This window comes from Populus alba, chromosome 14, assembly GCF_005239225.2.
Source record: "Populus alba chromosome 14, ASM523922v2, whole genome shotgun sequence".
Lineage (NCBI taxonomy): Eukaryota > Viridiplantae > Streptophyta > Magnoliopsida > Malpighiales > Salicaceae > Populus > Populus alba.
Genome location: NC_133297.1, coordinates 7,568,437 through 7,587,147, shown reverse-complemented (window position 1 = coordinate 7,587,147; position 18,711 = coordinate 7,568,437). Strand labels below are relative to the sequence as shown.

General features: G+C 35.0%; 3 protein-coding genes across 7 annotated transcripts; 1 reads left to right on the top strand and 2 right to left on the bottom strand.

Moving 5' to 3' along the window:
* Positions 1–74: 74 nt before the first annotated feature.
* On the top strand, positions 75–3,602 carry LOC118041892 (putative RING-H2 finger protein ATL21A). The gene is made up of 2 exons (XM_035049400.2): positions 75–864; positions 2,788–3,602. The coding sequence occupies exons 1-2, from the start codon at positions 192–194 to the stop codon at positions 3,237–3,239; spliced, it is 1,125 nt and encodes a 374-aa protein (XP_034905291.2). The 5' UTR covers positions 75–191; the 3' UTR covers positions 3,240–3,602.
* Positions 3,603–6,020: 2,418 nt separating this feature from the next.
* On the bottom strand, positions 6,021–9,643 carry LOC118041519 (uncharacterized). 5 transcript variants are annotated; one of them, XR_004686330.2, is made up of 4 exons: positions 8,934–9,643; positions 7,835–8,405; positions 6,693–6,900; positions 6,021–6,462 (listed from the first exon to the last, which is right to left on the bottom strand). XR_004686330.2 is itself a non-coding variant. In XM_035048901.2 (4 exons), exons 1-3 carry the CDS (start codon positions 9,617–9,619, stop codon positions 6,754–6,756), a joined length of 1,404 nt encoding a protein of 467 aa, XP_034904792.1. In that variant the 5' UTR covers positions 9,620–9,643; the 3' UTR covers positions 6,021–6,462; positions 6,718–6,753. The 5 variants fall into 5 exon arrangements, 3 of the variants coding, with proteins under 3 accessions (XP_034904792.1, XP_034904793.1, XP_034904791.1); XR_004686331.2 differs by having other exon boundaries at positions 6,021–6,414; XM_035048901.2 differs by having other exon boundaries at positions 6,718–6,900.
* A 2,889-nt stretch (positions 9,644–12,532) lies between these two features.
* On the bottom strand, positions 12,533–17,349 carry LOC118041521 (cyclic nucleotide-gated ion channel 1). Its single transcript, XM_035048904.2, has 8 exons — positions 17,089–17,349; positions 15,933–16,512; positions 15,270–15,482; positions 14,887–15,182; positions 14,275–14,386; positions 13,745–13,981; positions 13,211–13,605; positions 12,533–12,975 (listed from the first exon to the last, which is right to left on the bottom strand). Exons 1-8 carry the CDS (start codon positions 17,115–17,117, stop codon positions 12,669–12,671), a joined length of 2,169 nt encoding a protein of 722 aa, XP_034904795.1. The 5' UTR covers positions 17,118–17,349; the 3' UTR covers positions 12,533–12,668.
* Between the last annotated feature and the right edge of the window lie 1,362 nt (positions 17,350–18,711).

Genomic DNA, 18,711 nt, shown 5'->3' with positions numbered 1-18,711 from the left:
AAGCAGTTGACTTATAGGCTAAAGCAAGAGTATATACACTTGAAAATTGCCATCACGCATGCCTGTGCTCCTTGTTATGAAGATTGACTTTAGAAATGTTTATTTTAATGTCGATTTGATTGAAGAAAAATCCCATTATAGTATTATTATAAGAAGGCCTGCCTTTTCTTGAATCAGGTGCTTTCAACACCATGGGCATCTTAGAAGTTCTCTTTCTGATCAACCTCCTTCGTTTTATGAATGCAGCCGCAGATTGCTCGATCTCCGCGTGCAGCATCGACGACGTCCCCGTTAGATTCCCTTTCCGACTAGAAGGCAATCAACCCCGAAACTGTGGGTACCCTGGTTTCGATCTTAGTTGCAATAATCCGAGGACGACAGTTCTAAAACTTCCTCATTCTGGGGACTTTCTCGTGCGTGACATCGATTATTGCACTCAACAGATACAGCTCTACGACTCGGATAATTGCCTTCCTAAACGCCTTCTACAGCTCAATCTCTCAGGTTCTCCTTTCGCTGCTGTTTCTCATCAAAACTACACCTTTCTAAGCTGTCCAACTCAGCGAGTGATGTCTCGCTTCCCTATCATCGATTGCCTTAGCAACTCAACAATTTCAGTTTTAGCTACCTCTTCCACCAACCTTGTGAAAGCACTGTCCTCATCATGTCATGTTATCAGCACATTGCTAATTCCAGTTTCATGGCCAGCTCAATACAATGAAGGGTTCTCATCTGAGCTCAGCGAGGATCTTCTATTAACTTGGTTTTCCCCTGATTGTCACCAATGTGAAACACAAGGCGGCACGTGTGGTTTCCATGGAAATGCTAGTCAAGAAATTATTTGCTCTTACAATTCTTATAGAGGTAATATTTCTTATCTTTCTTTTCTTTTTCTTTTTTCCTATTTGTTAAGCCACATCTTCATCACTACCTGCAAATTAGAAAAAGAAAAGGAGAGAAAAGAGCACATAGAAATTGTCTGACCTGATCAAAATATTCTTTGGGTAGCTAATGGTAATTGAGGAACAAAAGATACCAGGAAATTCTTAATTTGGTATTGGTCAGTAGACTTTTGACAGTAATGCATGACATGGGAATCGTGTAGTAGAGGGGTAGGGGAATTGACTAATGGTTCTCACCCACCTTGGCATCATTCAGTTTTCTAAGCATTACCAATTACAGCAGCCAAAGGTCGAACAGTGTGTTTGAAATTAGTGCTTTTAAAAAAAGTTATTTATTTTTTTAATTTTTTTTAAATTAATAATTTTTTTTTGATGTTTTTATATCATTTTAGTGTGTTGATGTTAAAAATATTTTTTTAAAAATAAAAATTATTATTTTAATATGTTTTGAAATGAAAAATATTTTAAAAAGCAACCACTGTCACACTACTAAACACAAATATATTGTTACTTTTACTTTTAAAGCAACAAACCATATAAAACAACTATTTGGTAATTGATAAAACATTATTTACTGTTTGTGAGACCTATCATAATTTGTGTTTAAAATACAGGGCAACTAAAAGCAGCTCGAAGTTGCTTCTCCCTTTCTTTAGCCATCTCCACCCAGTGAAGAGTGAATTAATCCACTCTCCACTGTTCACGTGAATAGTGGAAAAAGTCTTCACTATTCTGGTCGGACCGGGTCTAACCCAATCTAAATTGATAAAACGTTATTTACTATTTGTGGGACCTGTCATAATATTTTGCGTTTAAAACACAGGGCAACTAAAAGCAGCTCGAAGCTGCTTCTCCCCTTCTTCTGCCATCTCCACCCAGTGAAGAGTGAATTAATTCACTCTCCACTGTTCACGTGAATAGTGGAAAAGGTCTCCACTATTCCGATCGAACCGAGTCTAACCTAAATCTAAATGCATTGAATCAGGTCCGACCTAGTAAAATAAAATAAAATCCATTTTTTTTATTTTTAATTGTGTTTTATTTGAAAAACTAGTGTTTAACATTATTCAATGACACTACATAAATTAGAAGGAGATCACACAATAACTTAACATTTGCAGAATTTGATCGCAATCTAATTTTGTTACTGATGATATTTTACTTGATGTTGTTGCACGCTTAAGAAACCAAGAAAACTGTAGTCCTTATTGGATGAATTTCATAAGTGATAAAGTTGTAGATAGTTTAATGGAACAATAAAAAATATTTTATATAAAGTATTATATATTTCATAATGTAATAAGTGTAGTTAAATCTATAATATTTAAATTAAAAATTATCAAAATATATATATATATATATATATATATATATATATATATATTAGTTATTTTATAACCTCAATTTGAAAAATATTCTTAACCAAACACTAAATTATTTTTTATTCAACTTCAATTTCAATCATAGTTTAACAAAAAAATATAAAAATACCACACCAACCTCAATAAAATATATCTTTTATAAAAAATATTTTTTTAAATCACAACATAAAAACTATCACATTACCCAATACACTTGTGATGAACTTGTTTCGGCTCTTCAGTCCCCATCATTTCTAATTCACCAACCTGTGTTCAGTCAAACAGGCCACGATAATGTATCATCACTTTAAACCTTCCATTCAGTTTCCCCCTTTGCTTTTATTGGTAGAAGGTTCAACAGACTTATTTGTTGTTTGGTGATTTCCGGCCAGTCATTTGAGGAGAGTAACGTATGCCAGGAAAGTTTTTTTACTGGACAAAACGAGACCCTAGGATCGTCAAAAAAAATTCTAAATTGAGAACCTCAATGATTTGGATCAAATATTGACAGCATGTCGTTTCAGGCAAGTCTTCCAGTAGTCGCCAAGTTGGGATCCTTTTCCTGTCGATTGGAATACCAGTTCTTGTATGTGCAAGTGGGATGGCTATGTCTGCATACCTTATGATGTGGCATCCTCGACGGAATGCGGTATATAACACGCAGAGGAACACCGCAACAGCAACAGTGTCACCGCAGCCTACCATCCTGGTGATGGGTCTTGAGGAGTCCACCATTGAATCATTTGACAAGCTGGTCCTCGGGGAAAGTAAGCGGCTGCCTGGTCCCAATGGTAGCACCTGTGCTATATGCTTATCGGAATATAACAGCAAAGAAACACTGAGAATGATACCAGAATGCAACCACTGCTTCCATGCAGACTGCGTTGATGAATGGCTACGGATGAACGGTACCTGTCCAGTTTGCCGGAAATCACCATCCCCTGCTCATGTTACATCATCAAACATTTCACATTAAGACATTTCCGGCAGTTTTGCTCGCAGGATCCCCCACCACCAGCACATACACTGCTTCTTGTTTGTACATATTGGTTTTTCAACACTCCTTGTTTGCATAGGAGAAGTTAAATGCTTCACAAACGACATGAGGATTGGAGCCAAAAGTTGTCTCAACACTCAACAGAATTTCGATGACTAGAATCCATTATCCTTATACTTTACTAAACCCGCAGCCAAAAATGTAGGTGGATGGGGCTCTGGTTAATAAAACCACATTGTTCTTGGTGCCCAGCAGCATCTGTTATTTCTTTTTAGCTAATTTCACTAAAGCTATCCTACAAGAGCGAGGTATCTGCATAAACTATATAGTCTCAACGGAAAAATGTTGTTTAATTGTGTGTGATTCCTGGCAGACCTTGACTGGAAAATGTTCTATCCACCATGATTACATCCTGAACACTGTTGACTGAAGGTCTGTCCTACGTGATCAGGAATGCAAAACACAAGAAGGAAACCCTTTCAGGTCCATCTTTAATATAGCATCACCGTCTGCGTAGCTTTCGCTTTTCTCAACCACATGAGAAAAAATCTCCAAGACAAGAAAATCTCTTGTCGGTCTAGGCTTGCTCAAAAACTCGTAGTTGCTCAATTAAAATCTAATTTTAAAATTGAGAATCCAGTTTTACTTGAGCACCACAATTCAAACTCTGTAGGAATTTCGGCATGACTCACCAACGAACCGTTCTGGCCATGCCACAAAAATAGAAATCCAACAGAACTCATTGACAGAAAGTAAAAATTAATTTGACATTTGATGATTGCTTATGAGGAATGAAAGGAGTTGAGGAATATATATTTTTACAAGGAAGTAGGTGATCGTGGATTTTGGACCGCTGATCATGGAAGGTAGAGCTGGTTGTGTTTCCATTTTTAAGTACTATTGTGCTGGTTGACGCTGTGCTATAATGTTCACAAATATAAAAAATAGGTAAAGAATTAAATCTCTTAGTGAAATTACTGTACACATAGAAACTAATTACCATTAATTAGAACATTATAATGATGGATTTTCCCTTCCATTATAAAACTTTGAAGTGAGGACAATACTATCTTTTCCTCAGGTTTCGTTGATTATTATCAAATTAACTGGCCTCTATTGTTTTTTTTTTTTTGAACTTTTTTTTTTCATTATAATCAAGTTGATTTAAGAGTAAATTGATAATTTAATAAATAAAAATATTATTTTAAAAAAATAACTTACTAATGTTCATTGTATGCATCAACGCAAAAGTTGTTTTCGCTTTATTCGAGCAGAGCGAACGTTGTATTATGATGGTCAAACGGTGGCTTTTAGGGTAATGATTGAATTGTTTTGATGGTCCCTTCATTCATAAGTGATGAGGGTGGCAAACGGACCTCCGGTTCATTTTTTTTTTTTCATTCTTTTCTCCATCCTAGATTTCCACACCTAGTCCTTCAAATTTCAAATTAATTCTTCAATTTGTTTTTTTTTCATATTTCATCTTTATTTTTTTTTTATTTTTTTTATTTGAATTAATTTATAGAATTATAATTTTTTCAATTTCATCATCCAGATTTTTTTATTTGTTAAATTTGATTCATATTTTTTTGATTGCTATTTTTTTCTTTGATGAATTTTTTTAAATTAATTTTTTTTATTTAATCTTTCAATTTTTTTATCTGTCAGATTTGATTCATATTTTTTTTATTTGTCTTATTTGAGATAGTTTTTAGAATTGACTTTTTTTTTTATGATCTCATCCTCCAATTATTTTTTACTATCATATTTGATCATCATTCTTTTGATTGCTATTTTTTGTTTACTTTGATAATTTTTTTTGAATTGTTTTTTTTTATTTCATCATTCAATATTAAACTAATTGAAAATTAAACTTTTTAATTAAATCCATGTCTAGAAATTCACGGGCGGATAGTTTGGGGGATTGACCCAGGTTTAATAAATTTGCTCAAGTTTGCCTTTTTTTTTTTTTCCTTTTTTTAAACTTATGTTTTTTCTATTTTATCCTTCACATTTATTAATTGGATATTGGGTTCCATTATTTTTTATTTGCTTTTTATAGGATTTTTCATCAGTTTTGAAAATGACTTGGTTTATATATCTTGAGTCTTTTTATTGATTGGTCTTTTTCAAACTAACTTTTTTTAAAGAAATTTTTTTTTAAAGTTAAATTAAATTAATTTATTAAATATAAACATGAGATGCTCATTTTAGGATATTTTATTTGATTTGTTTTTTAGGTCATAACTAACTCATTTTTTTATAGTTAATTATTGTAAAAAATGTTTTCCTTTATTCATTGTTGATATCTTTCTTATAATATTATTAAATTATACAAGTTTATTGAACTCACTCAAGTGAAAGACTTAGGTATTAGATCTTTCTTGGTTCTTTAAAATAGTTATAGCATCATCTAATTTTTTTTTATTGTTAAATTTTTTTTTATCATTGCATTTTTAATTTATATTATTTAAATTAGTTGAGATAAAAGCTAATAATCTAAGTCTGAGATTTTAGTTCTTTTTTAAAACACTTGCATTGCCTTAAAATCTTTTATTTTTAACTTTGAAAAAAAAAAATTAGAACATAGCTTACAACGGGCCCCCCATCTGGTTTTGACAAATTTTATTATTATGCTTTTGCATAGCATATTAAAAAAAATCTTAATAAAAATATTTTATTTATATTGAAGTGATTTATAAACTTTTTTAAACTTATATGACATGAGTTCATAACTTTTATGAAAATAATGATAATATATATGGGCAAATTATTTTTATAAAATTAATGATATAAAATATATTGAAATCAGTTGTGCTTCAAGATTGTGACCTACTATAAGAAGACAGTCAAGACACCAAAAAAAAGTTACTAAATAACAACCCGCCTCTCTCAATTTGACGTGGCGGACGATGGTTGGATACAGAGTGAATGGAATGCACCAAAGCAACCAACCACTGTACGTTGAACAAAGCCATGACAGAAGAGATTTGTAGCGATGATTCATCCGGGCCTGCCAGCAGCAAACGGTTCCGGCCACCACAAGCAAGACTGAAAACTAATCAACTTGATCAACCAGCTAGGGCCCTACGGAGCATCCAAACCTCGATTCAGCTGGCGGACGCTCAACAGCAATAAGAACCCATGAAATTGCCTGACGGACAAAAGATGCCGTTGATAAATTATTTTCTCAAAAAGTCCCCTGAAGTTCAGGACAGTAATCAGCAAACCTCAAAATCATGTTAACTCTATCATGCAGGGTTAAAATTCAACTTCGGGATTCCATAGAAATTAGAATATGCTAAAGAGCATTTACAGCATGCAATTAGAATATAAATATTCGTCATTCTTCAACATGCAAGCTCAAGAATTTAGGTACTGGCTACAGGTGATAAATAAAACTAGTAAAATGTACGGAACTCAAAACTATACATTTGAAAGGCACGAATTCTTCTACCATACTACCGAATCAGACGAATCATCGCAAGAAGACTCATTTCTTAGCAAGTAGTTTTTTGGGAAGCTTCTCCAATGGAGTAGATTTCAAGAGAAAAAGCCTTGCAGCACGCTCTTGTAATGTACCCCCACATTTAAGCCCACGGACCTGCAGTTCAGTCTTCAACCTTTCCATGCCAAGTATCTATTAAAGTAAAAGAGGAAGATGGCCAAAGAGAGTGTTAAGTAGTTGCAGATATTGAGCTTAATTAACTACACAAGCATTAGAATACTGACAAAAATGCAACGCAGACATCCCATTTTATATCATAAATTCATGTTTGCAAAGTATTTAGTCTATAATTGTATTAACAATAGAACCATTGATTGCAAAACTCTTTCGCCTATTATTCATTTAACTTTTTTTTTTTTTATGCTTTTCAATGGTTGCTGGAAGAAACAGAAATACAGCTCAAGTTACATATCTCCAACAACATCTCTAATTAAAGCAGTGACAAATCTTATTGCAAACTTCTATTATTTGTTTGATCAGGAAAACCATCCAGATCCATAAATTCAAATTTGGAGCACCCTTCCCTATCCCAGAAGTTGCAAGAGCCAAGCGTAAACATAGGTATTCTACTAAGGCAGATTGAAAAATTGAAAGTTGACCAGGCAGCTGACCTCTATACCAACCATCCACTATTTTGCTAACTTTGCTACAAATACAATAGTGATGAATTGGGGACAAATAAAGTTCAAAGGGCAGTGAAGAGGTCACAATTCCATTCACACCCATCCTATCATGGGACAACGGGTTTCTGGACTGATGTCAGAGACTCCCGATATAGCATTGCTGCAATATCCACTACATTTGTCTACTCAACTACACTCAATAAAGCTTCATTCCCTATTGATACTGAATGTATGAATCCTTCTCCATCCAAGAACATTTAAGATCACATCTTTATGTATTGCCTCTTAAACACATAATGTTTTTTTTATAGGTCAAAACTTTGTTATAAAGAAGGGGGAATGTATAATATAGCAATTGGACAAGTAAATCAAGTCAATGTGACGACCAGGAAAAGCTCATACTACACATATAAAGGAAGAAACATCGGACTTCACAAACATACCTCCAACTCTGATGCTGAATTGAATTCATCAAAATTTAGTGGCTTCTCCAAATCACCATTGCCTACATTAACTATCTCATTAGACACAGGTTTTGATTTAGAGAAACCATTGGGTTCAGCAATAACTGGTCTACTTTCAATAATTCCCCCCTTTCCAGAATCTGAAGCATTTGGACATTGAGAATTAGGCCCAACATTCTCCAGCTTTTCAGCCTCAAGTGCTTCGGTTACAAAAACCTCTTCAGTCTTCACTACTGTTTCCTCAAGAATCTGTGCTTCAACCACTTCATCCTCTTTCTTCAGAGCAATTTCTCCACAGTGATTAGATATCAAGCTTTGTTCTGCAGAAACCTCCTTTTCTTCTTCAGAGCCACTGGCACAAGAAGCACCACCAGAACATTCACCATTTTGATTTCCAGTAACCGAATCTTGACTCCCCTCGGCTTTGTTACTTGAATCTGAATGATTCCCGTTGTTTAAAACAACAGATTTCTCATTTTCCTCGTCACTGTCATCATCACTACTATCTTCATCCATTCCTTCACTTTCACCCAGTTTTCTCTTCCCCGTCCTTGCAACAACAAAAAATTTCAATCATAAGAAATTCAAAGCACACATCAGATGAAAGAGAGGAAAGATACATAATATGACTAAGAAAATCATGTAAAACAGTGTAAGAAAGTCAAGACAATCTCAAGAAAACATGTTTCATTTTCATTCTGATGCACCGTGATAACACTAGTCATACACATCTATGCACTTTTCACAACTCACTCCTTTCCTCCCGAGCATCTCAATAACATAAACACTGAGATTACTAAAAAACGGAATCCTAAACCCTCCCCGGAATCTTCAAACTTGTGGAAAATATCCAATTTCGTGAGCACATAAAGTATACAAATTTTAAACTCCCTGATCTCTTTAATATTCATTTTCATACACCCCGATAAGTCTTTAAGACAACTACAGTTTCCCTGTAACCTCTTTTCCAATTTTTCAAAACTAAACTATTTACAGTCCAACAAAAAAATAGAAAAAGAAAAATCAAAGCCAATTAAATCAAGAAATTACAATGATAAACAAAAACAAGAGCACTCACCAAATCTTTAATTTCTTGGCTTCCATACCTTCCGCAACTCCCTTCCCCTTCCTCTTCCTAAACCCATTCCCCTTCCCATTCCCAAACACCTCTTTCATAGCCTCCTCAACTACTGCAGCACATTTCGCCGACTCCTCTCTATACCTAGCCACGTACTTCTCCGCCTCACCATCTCCAGCCCCTTTTTTCCCTTTCTTCGCCTTCTTCTTAATAAACTCCTCCGCCATCTTCTCCAACCTCCTATCCTCTTCCTCCGCTTTCCATTCCTCCAACTTCTTCTCCGCATTCACGTGCCTCAGTCTCCTTCCACTCATATCCCGACACGCGTCGAAATTATTCGTCTTCTTTTGACCAGCTTTTGTGGCGGCCCCGCGAAGGAGAGACCCGAACCCGCCTTTTCCACCGAGGAGACGGAGGAGGAGATAGACCGTGGATTCGGGGATTGTGACGATAGCGTCGTCGTTTAATTGGACTCCTCTGCATATCAAGCGTTGATAATGAATAGGGATTTTAGTGATTTCGAAGATTTTTCGCTTGATTGATTGGGTTGTACATGAGTCTGGGGTTTTGAAATTTAGGATTGTTGTTTTTCCGTCTAGAAGCTTCGCGAAGATCTGGAAGGGCATAGGATCGCTGTGATCTTCCATGGCTGCTGGTTTTGGAGAAGGGTGATACCTGATGGACATGAAGTAAATCAAAATTATTATGGATAAAGCGGATTTGTGGTTTAAATACAAAGGAAAGGCCCTGGTTCCTTTGCCTGGTCGTGTCGGTTTTGGTGAGTGGGCTTTTAAGTTTTGGGGTTGGTAATTGGGCTTGCAGTTTCAATGAAAATATAAAAATTTCTCTACTATTTATATCTTTTTATTTATTTTAAATAGCTCGTAAAAAAATAATTAATAAAATATTACTAGTTTTTTTATAAATATTATAAAAAATTCATTTTAAAAAATTATATCTGAATCTATAAAAAATAAAATAAAAAATTATTCATTTAAGGATTGACATCACTGTAAATGAAAATCTAGAGGTCCCATATTAATAGATAATTACCATATTAATAGATAATTAATCACAAATATTTAAAACCTATTAATAATTTAATTAAATATCAACAAGGTTATTCGTAATCTATATTATTTTATTGGCAATTCCATGTTTTTAAGAGCATCAAATGGAATTATAAAAAATAAGCTGCAAAACTAGAAAACTTGGCGACCCAGTGTTTTGTTATATTTCATGAAGGCAACGAATTTACTCACGAAAGCTTGAATCATTTAATTCCAAGGTGGAGTGTTGTTATGTTTATTTACTTATCACAAAATGTTGTTATTATCATACATATATTAAAAGAAAATCTCTTTCACGGTAGAAATAATATAATTAAAATGTTTCTTAATTTTTTACTGTAACGAGTAATAAAGCACTGAGAAATTTATAAAATTTTATATATTTTTAAAAGTTCTTGGATTTTTTTTTCTTTAATTTTTTTTATATTTATTATTTTAAACTTGGCCTATTTATACCATTTTTTTTTTATCTATCTTCATTACTTGTAATAGTTGTACCTCTTTTAGTTACATTTTTTTTTTTTAAAAAAAAAGAACAATATTATTAAAATAATAGTTTTTTTATTAAGAAATAGTAATTGCAAAATTTTATATTTTTTTATTACATTAAAAATTAAAAATTAATTTGAGATTTTACACGTTTTTATTAACATGTATAATTTTTATTTTATTGATTATACATAAACAAACCTATTAATTTATAATTTTATTTTTTACTTGTTCATTATTTTCTGTAGAAAATAGAATTATTTGAGCCCTTATTTTTTTTTCAACAAATTTACTATGATTTAAAAACAGCAACATTCAAGTTTTCTGCAGCGTTTTTCAATACCCATTTAGACAAACAAATTTAATTACAATGAATTTTCTATCTCACAACACTGCCTTCAGTGATTAAAGAAAAGACAAAGCAGACAAACCACCCATTAGTAATTTATATTATCACCTACCATCAGTAATTTTGTGGAGATTGTGGCAATGGATGCGTAAAATCTGTGCAGCGGTACAAAATTATCACAAATAATGCATGTAGTGCATCTTCCCTTTAAAACTCTACCAAAGAAGTTGCTTCTCCCAGTCCGTCAAGGAAGCCAAAGTCACGAGTCTGTCATGGCCTCTAGAGAAACTGAGGCTAACAAAACATCAATCCCACAAGCTCTTCTAGCTTCTATATATACTGGAGCTAGCATGAATCATAACCAGCCTAGCTTGTGATTGAAGAAACTGAACCACTTCATTTGTTTCTGAACCAGGTATGTTGAAAGCAGCAGCAATGAGCACTCACCTATTTGCATTGCTAGCAGTAATTCTTCTGTTGCTTTCAAGACCAGCCACGCCTTCTCCTGATGATAAGGTTTCCTGCGCGACAATTGTGTCGAAGGTAACCTCATGCATCAATTTTATCAGTGACAAATCAAAAGATCCGTCACAGACTTGCTGTGCTGGGGTCAAGGAAATGAGTGGTTTAGTTAAAAGCAAATCAGATAGGAAGGATGCATGCGAGTGTCTGAAGAACACACTAAGCAAGATTAAATACGATCCCTCTCGCATCCCTTTACTTTCCAAGAATTGTGGGGTGGCCCTTATTCTTCCTCCTATTTCCAAAAGCACTGACTGCTCCACGTATGAATCGTTCTATCTCTTAGTCAATTCTCTCCTCCCTATCACGTACGTACGTACTCATCATCAGATCATGAAATATAGTATACTGATCAGTTTTCTTCTTCTTTTTTCTGTGCAGTGCGTTTCGCTATTAATGCAGCAGGCTATATACGCTGAACTGGTGGAGCAAATTAATCAGGTTGCGGCAAGAATTCTAGTACGTTATGTAAAAGAAAGGAGAATAAAACACTGCAGCCCTATAAAAGAAGTCGATGCCATTTTCTCTTAATTTGTTGCTAATTAATGTCAGTTTCATACTTGTATCCAATAATAATTGATAAGATCATCCACAGTGTTATTTATAATGGTATATTCTTGCACCTTTTCTGTTTCAAGGCAGTAGTTTTACTCCCAAAATATACAGGGTGAAGCTGTGGTGCATCTAATATAAAAGCATTTGGGTAACATTTTGAATCCATGACTTTGTCGACTTACATATACCAAAAAATTTAGCGCAGCCCATCCGTATATGAATCATACCACGAATTTCCTTCTCAAAATAAGGGAACAGAGAATACGCACATTGAATTTGTCTTCTCCCCTGTGATCACTGACAAGAAAATGAGCCTTTTTGTCAGAAAATGTAACGTGCTTGTTCAGCACATCCTTTTTTACCGGGTAGAAATGGTTACACAAATAAGTATACTAGATATAGTCTAAATGACAGTTTACCTAAAAGAAATGGATTCTTCTGATTACTTTTTCGGGTGGATTCGTTCTATACAACGTTTTTCGGCCATCATTGATGTTTCTGGCAGCACTCATGCTCTATAATAGACGACGTAAAAAATCTCTATTAATCTATATATCCCTGTATGCATTTTCAAGCTTGTCAGCGTCAGGACAAAATCTTGATTGCAGTTATAATCAACGAACAATAGAAGCTTGCTTAAATCAACACTATTATTATATACATAGTATATATATATACATAACCGAGATCTCTGGCGATATAGCTTGCCGATATGAGGCAAAACTATGATAGAATCACTTGAATGTTTTGTTACTTTTGATGTTGAGCAAAAAAACCAGGCTCCGTTGGCTTCTGAGGCAGCAATGACAGTCTCTGTGGCAATCTAGTGGCATGTGTGCCATTCCGCTGCCGCACACTTCTTAATGCGTTGGCAGCAAACTGTGATGCATAAATGGCAACACCTAGGCTTGGCGATGTACTGGCCTCGTTTGCCAAAGCATCTTGCAGTTTTTCTTCTGCTTGACGTAAGCTTTTAGCCTGCTTCCTCCTACAGTGACAGCGCCATGCTGCCTGTATGAAGCACGCTGCCCATGTCTTCCACTGCACTGAGAAGAACCTGGAAACAAGATGAGCTCACGAATATGAGTGGTGACTTTAAAACAAAGGCCAGATAAAAAGTTTCAATAGTCTCTATAAGTTGTAGATAAAGTAGAAATCTATCGTCCCAGCTGCATAAATCTGAGAGGTTAAGCTTATATCAGGCCCTGAATGATAGAAGGAAAAATATTCCATCGCTAGCCTCTCTCTGTTTCTACAGGAAAAGAAAGGAGAAACAATCCTGGAAAACTTGCCTGAATGTGTGCTGGATATCCTTGTGATGTAATTGGCGAAACTGGGAAGCTACAGACTTCAAGTCATCAGCTTCTAGAGCAAAGGCCTCAACCTCTGATAGAGCTTGTACCGTTCTAGTTGAGATAGGGAGGTTGGAGGAGGATTGGGGATCCAGGGCCCATGTAAGTAACCCTTCTCCACAGAAGTCACCGGCCTTGAGAGAGACAGCATTGAAAAAACCAGTTCTTCCACCATTGGTGGTCACACTTACTAGATTACCTCGCATGATAAATAGCATCTCATCGACTGGGTCCCCTTCTCGAACAATGTAGCTATCCTTGGTGTAAAGAGCTGCCTTGAGACGGTCACATACCGCATCTAATATTTTCTCATCCATTTTTTCAAATATCGGCACCTAAAGAGTTGTTAAACATTCCAGATATCGTTATTTCTCAAAGCAAAAAAGGCAAGTACAACATATTTTAGCCCGTGTTAAGCGAATCCAATAATGCTAGAAATTAGAACAGAAAGAAAGACTAGGAAAAAGCACTCACTTTCTTGATCAGGTCCAAGCAAAGATGGCGGTTTATGTCCCTCCTGAGATCTTTAGGAAGATTACGAATTAGACCCCGCTCTTCCACACCTCTAGTTTCTTGCCATTTGTACTGTTCATACCGCCTAATTCGTTCCCTCAGGTTATCAGGGAGCATTCGTTGAGACATCCACTGATCTGTGTCTCTCCTCTTCACCCGCATTTCCTCTACTCTAACAGTTGTGGATTCAAGATATTTCTGTGACGACCGGGATGTACAATTGTTCAGTGCTTTAAATCATCAAATAACAGCCTCAAAAGAGACAGTTGCGAGGTCAAGATAAAATATTACATATGAGTAGGGAGAGGAAAGAAAAGCAGGGGTAAACATTTTGTGCTTTTTTCAAGGTATGGTATTTATCAGGCTTAAATGGTCAGCAGAATCATTGAAGGACAGCTCTGAGATGTTCAGATTCCAGAATCACAAAATTCCATTGTATGGGCCATTTTTTAACCATTATTTCACACTGCAAGGCCATGTAAAGGAATTACCTGCATATTTCCAATAAGCAGTGCAAACAAAACCAATCCAGCGATGGATATGAAGATGGCAAAGAGAATCTCCCCAATGAAAGTGCTTGTTTTAAGGTTTTGGCCATGAGAGCTGTAAAAAGAAAATATGCAAGATGGATTAGTACCAAAGCTTAATGTAAAATGATGCAAGCTTATTTGACTAGAATAAGAATGTAAATAATTTCATTTTTTAATCATATTTTTCTCTCTTTGTTTTATTTAAAGCCATAGACCATGTTTCCATTCAATTCAAATAAAGACAGGGCCTGGTGCAGGCTGTCCAATTCCAACCCTGATTGCAAGTGCTTAAAATAGGCCATTTTAACCTGGCTCCTTTTATCTATCATTCTGAAATAGAAGGTATAATTCCACAGATTGCCTACTGATATTCAATATTTCAAAATAGCCAATCTTTTACTTATATCAAACAACTACCTCGAATTCTTAAATATGCAGATGTAATTTGGAAACACTCTGAAGGGAAACATTCAGCCTTTAAAAATGAATCAATGCAGGATGCAATTTCAAATAATACAAATGAGAACATGGCGACTGATTAGGACTGAAATAGAAAACAATATATCCACAAACCTGAGATTACGCAAACCCCACCAAAAGCAGTAGAAGAATTTCCGTGGAAAATAAGTAGATTCCACCACTCCAGAATCTAGAGCATCAATAAATATACCAAAATTGAAGACCGTTGGGTTATGAACTTGATCAGGTTGGATAAAAGGGCATGATTCAGTCAGGAATGTGTAGTTTTTTCTACGATGATCTCCACAGTACTGATACTTAGTATCACACTCTGCTTGGTCCTTACACACCTCATGCCAGCAAGTATCTTGTCGTTCGATTGAGAACAAGTACCAAAAGGCTCCAATTATCTGACACGTCACGTGTTTCTTTATGAAAAATCCACTATAATACACCAGAAGAATGATAAAGATTGTAAAGTACCAGATTCAACTTACATGACTGGCCAGCATGTAGAGAAAGAGGTTGAAAACAGCTCCCGCCCATGCTGTTTCAGTAAGTATGCCAGAAGTTCTATTTATTTCTTTGTAGAGTGGATAGATTCGAATAAGCCTTGGTATGTATTGGGAGAAAATTACAAACTCAAATAAGTTCTTTGCAGCCAGTGAAACCGGGCCATCCACTCGTGGAAGGATGATTAAAACTACTACCTGAGCAGAACAATCATACTGTCAAATTGCTATAGCTTACACCAGTTGAGCAGTGAGTGATTTTTACAAGAAAGAAAGAATCATCTATACGAGTTCCACATTTTTTTTTCCATATTTAGTCATATAAATATATGCAATAAGATTTCAAATGTGAGTTGAGGACCAGTTTTGCCAGTGATAATAATCAAGAATTGTGATGTAGCAAGTTTAATCAAAATCTATCTATATGCCATGATAAAATGCGAGGACGGGTGCACTCAGATGACAAAAATCGTATAATTGAACGATTTAAGTTTCAGGAAGAGAATCAATGTCAAGCATCCTCTCCCCTAACAAGTATAAGTTGCAGGTTGGGTTACATCTATTCATAAATTCTCTTCATTCCTGCGACTATATTAAGGGCATAGTCAACAATGGTTCTTAATGCTAATTAACAAAAGGAAAGCATACCTGAGGAAGCGGAAGAATTGCAAGAATATCAATGATAAAGTAGGAGGTCACGTATTTTTGGGCTATAGCTCTAGGATCCTCAACCAACTCACCCCTTCCGAATACGCGAGAAGAAGGGGCTATAAACCCAGTGCGGAATTGGAAGACTATGCGAAGTATGTATAAGATATCAATGAGTGTACGAAGAATGCAAGCAGCATCTGCCATCTTATGGTCCACATCAAGGCATTTACCTTTTTCAGTGCTGTTAACCCACGGAATGTAAAAGAATAAGGGGTCTATAGCCACTGCAAGCACGCAAACAAGCATAAAAAATTTGTTCCATTTCTGGAGAAATGGATCTTGCGGATCAAGAATCTTCCTTTTAGTTCCTGGTTCTTTCGCTGGCTGAGCACCCTTAGAGTAGAATCTCAATGGTTTCTTTAGGCTTCTAATCCTCTCTGAACCCATCTCCCATCCTCTTCGGATATTATCCCAAACTGAATAGAAAATTGGTTTGGCTTTTCTTGCGAAAAATCCATATTCATTGGAGTATTGCTGCTCTGAACTGAAGGATTTCTCCGAGCTCCAGTCCTGAAACCTGCATAAGAAAGTAATAGTTGAAAGCGCAAAAAAGACATGCTAAGTTCAGCCAAGCAAACCGTCGAGGAGATGATAGACTCAACCCTGTATAACCAATCTCTTCTCAAAACAATCCAACACATTAATTAAACTACACATGGGGTTCCAAAGAAAAAGGCTAGAGTCCTACAATTTACGCACTGGAGTCTGGAAGAATGGCAGTGATTTCAACCACCCTGAATACTCAATGCGAAAGTTGCATTATGTTCAACATGTGGCAACATAACCACAACCCAGTAATAAAATATCATGAACTAATTATGGGCCAAAAACCCTATAATTCACACACAGAGAGTGATTCCAACCACACAATATGGCCAACATGAATCAACACAAATCTATCAGGATGGTTTATAATTAATTAAAGTCTCAAGTCATTTTATCAAATATTCAAAAAAACACTACTCCATTATCAACAGAATTCAATTTTCTTTTATTTTTTGGTCTCATACCATCAATAATGCTAAAATTCATATGTATAAAAAATAATAATGATAATATGTGGTGTCTAGGATTACGATTTCACGTGACAAACCTGACAAATTTATTTCCATTGAGATTCATAACGTGATCAGTTATAATTGGCTTCCTCTGACTGTCAAAACAAGAAACAAAGACAACTGAGTATTTCCTTCGTTTATTGGGTTGATCTGCTCTTTGTGGATAAAAGAGAGTTCATGTTTTGCTTCGTTAGAAATTTCGTACTGAGGGGAGAAGAAAGTTCGTTGAGAGAGACGCCAATGGCAGTTACTGCCTGCGCTTTCTGAGAAAGAGAAAAGAGAGGGAAAAATCAAATGACAAGAGATACCAAAGAAAGGAAGAAATGGTCTTCCCTTGCCAAACGCGCAAAAGTCAAGTCAAGCCCAAGGATGACCTAGGAAATTGCTTCAGAAAGGAAACTTCAAAGCCCGTGGGCCGCCTATTACTAATTAAAGTTAGTTATAAATTTATAAATTGCAGAAGGTAGTTTTTTCTTTTCTTTTCATACTTTTTTTTTTCAAATTGTTGCAGTTAAAAATTTAAATTCAGTGCTGTCTTTGTTAAGGAAAAAAAAAAAACAGTTCCTAGTTTTCTTTCTTTTTTGGGGAAAATTCAGTTGTTTCTGTACTTTTTCTTTAATCTTTCAGAGATTATATTTACATTATTTACCGAACAGATAAGATTCGATTTCAAGCTTGCGCTCTCTCTCTTGCTTCTGCGGGGATGGGGTATGTGTGAAATGAAGTAAACACCAAGATGTTGCTATCCTTAATTTTTAATTATTGTAGAATCTCAAAGAATATTCTGATTTCTACATCAATTTCTTTGAACACGACAGTTCTGGGCAAGTGCTTGTATTTTTTGGGCCCAGGCACTTTCCTTCTTATATATTATGCATCTTGATGCTGTAATTTAATTATATTATGTAATATTCCATTGCATCTATAATAAAGATTCCACATCAAACTACTAATTAACTGCTAGTTATACAGTCGTTTTGGTCTTTATAAACATAATCGAAGGGCACGCTTTTATAATATTGACAATAAATAATGAGATTCTGTTTTTTTTTTACACGTTTTTTTTAGATTCTGTTTCTTTTTATGTGTTATTTTTAAAAAAAATATTTTTAACATTACCAATTTAAAAAAATTCAAAAACATAAAAAAATTATAACTTAAAACTAAAAAATAAAAATAAAAATTCAAAAAAATAGTCTAACCGCAATCTCAAACACCTACAAAGATAGATTTTAGAGATAAGCATGTGTTATATCTTAATCTCAATATCCCATCAAATTCAAAGATGAAAACAGCAATCCACGGGGAGATGACATAAGTTAAAATAACCGGCATAAAAACCATGAACTCCACCAGCAACAGGCAATCAAAATATAGGTAGGTTATCGGAACCTCTACAACCATCTGAGAAGATCAACCAGGAATCATATTTTTTAGGAATAGCTTTCCGAAGGGAATAAATAAAACAAATACGAAGGAGAATAAAAATATTGGCAGGGGTTAAATTATTCATGAAGGGGACATATGGTGTGGTCCTCTGATAAATAAAACAAATAGCTTTCCGTCTCCTGTGTTTTTTTCTCTATTTTGTCACATGCAGATTCTTTATTCATTGTTGTAATCATGCGTGGACTAGAGAAGGGCATATCCATTTTCAT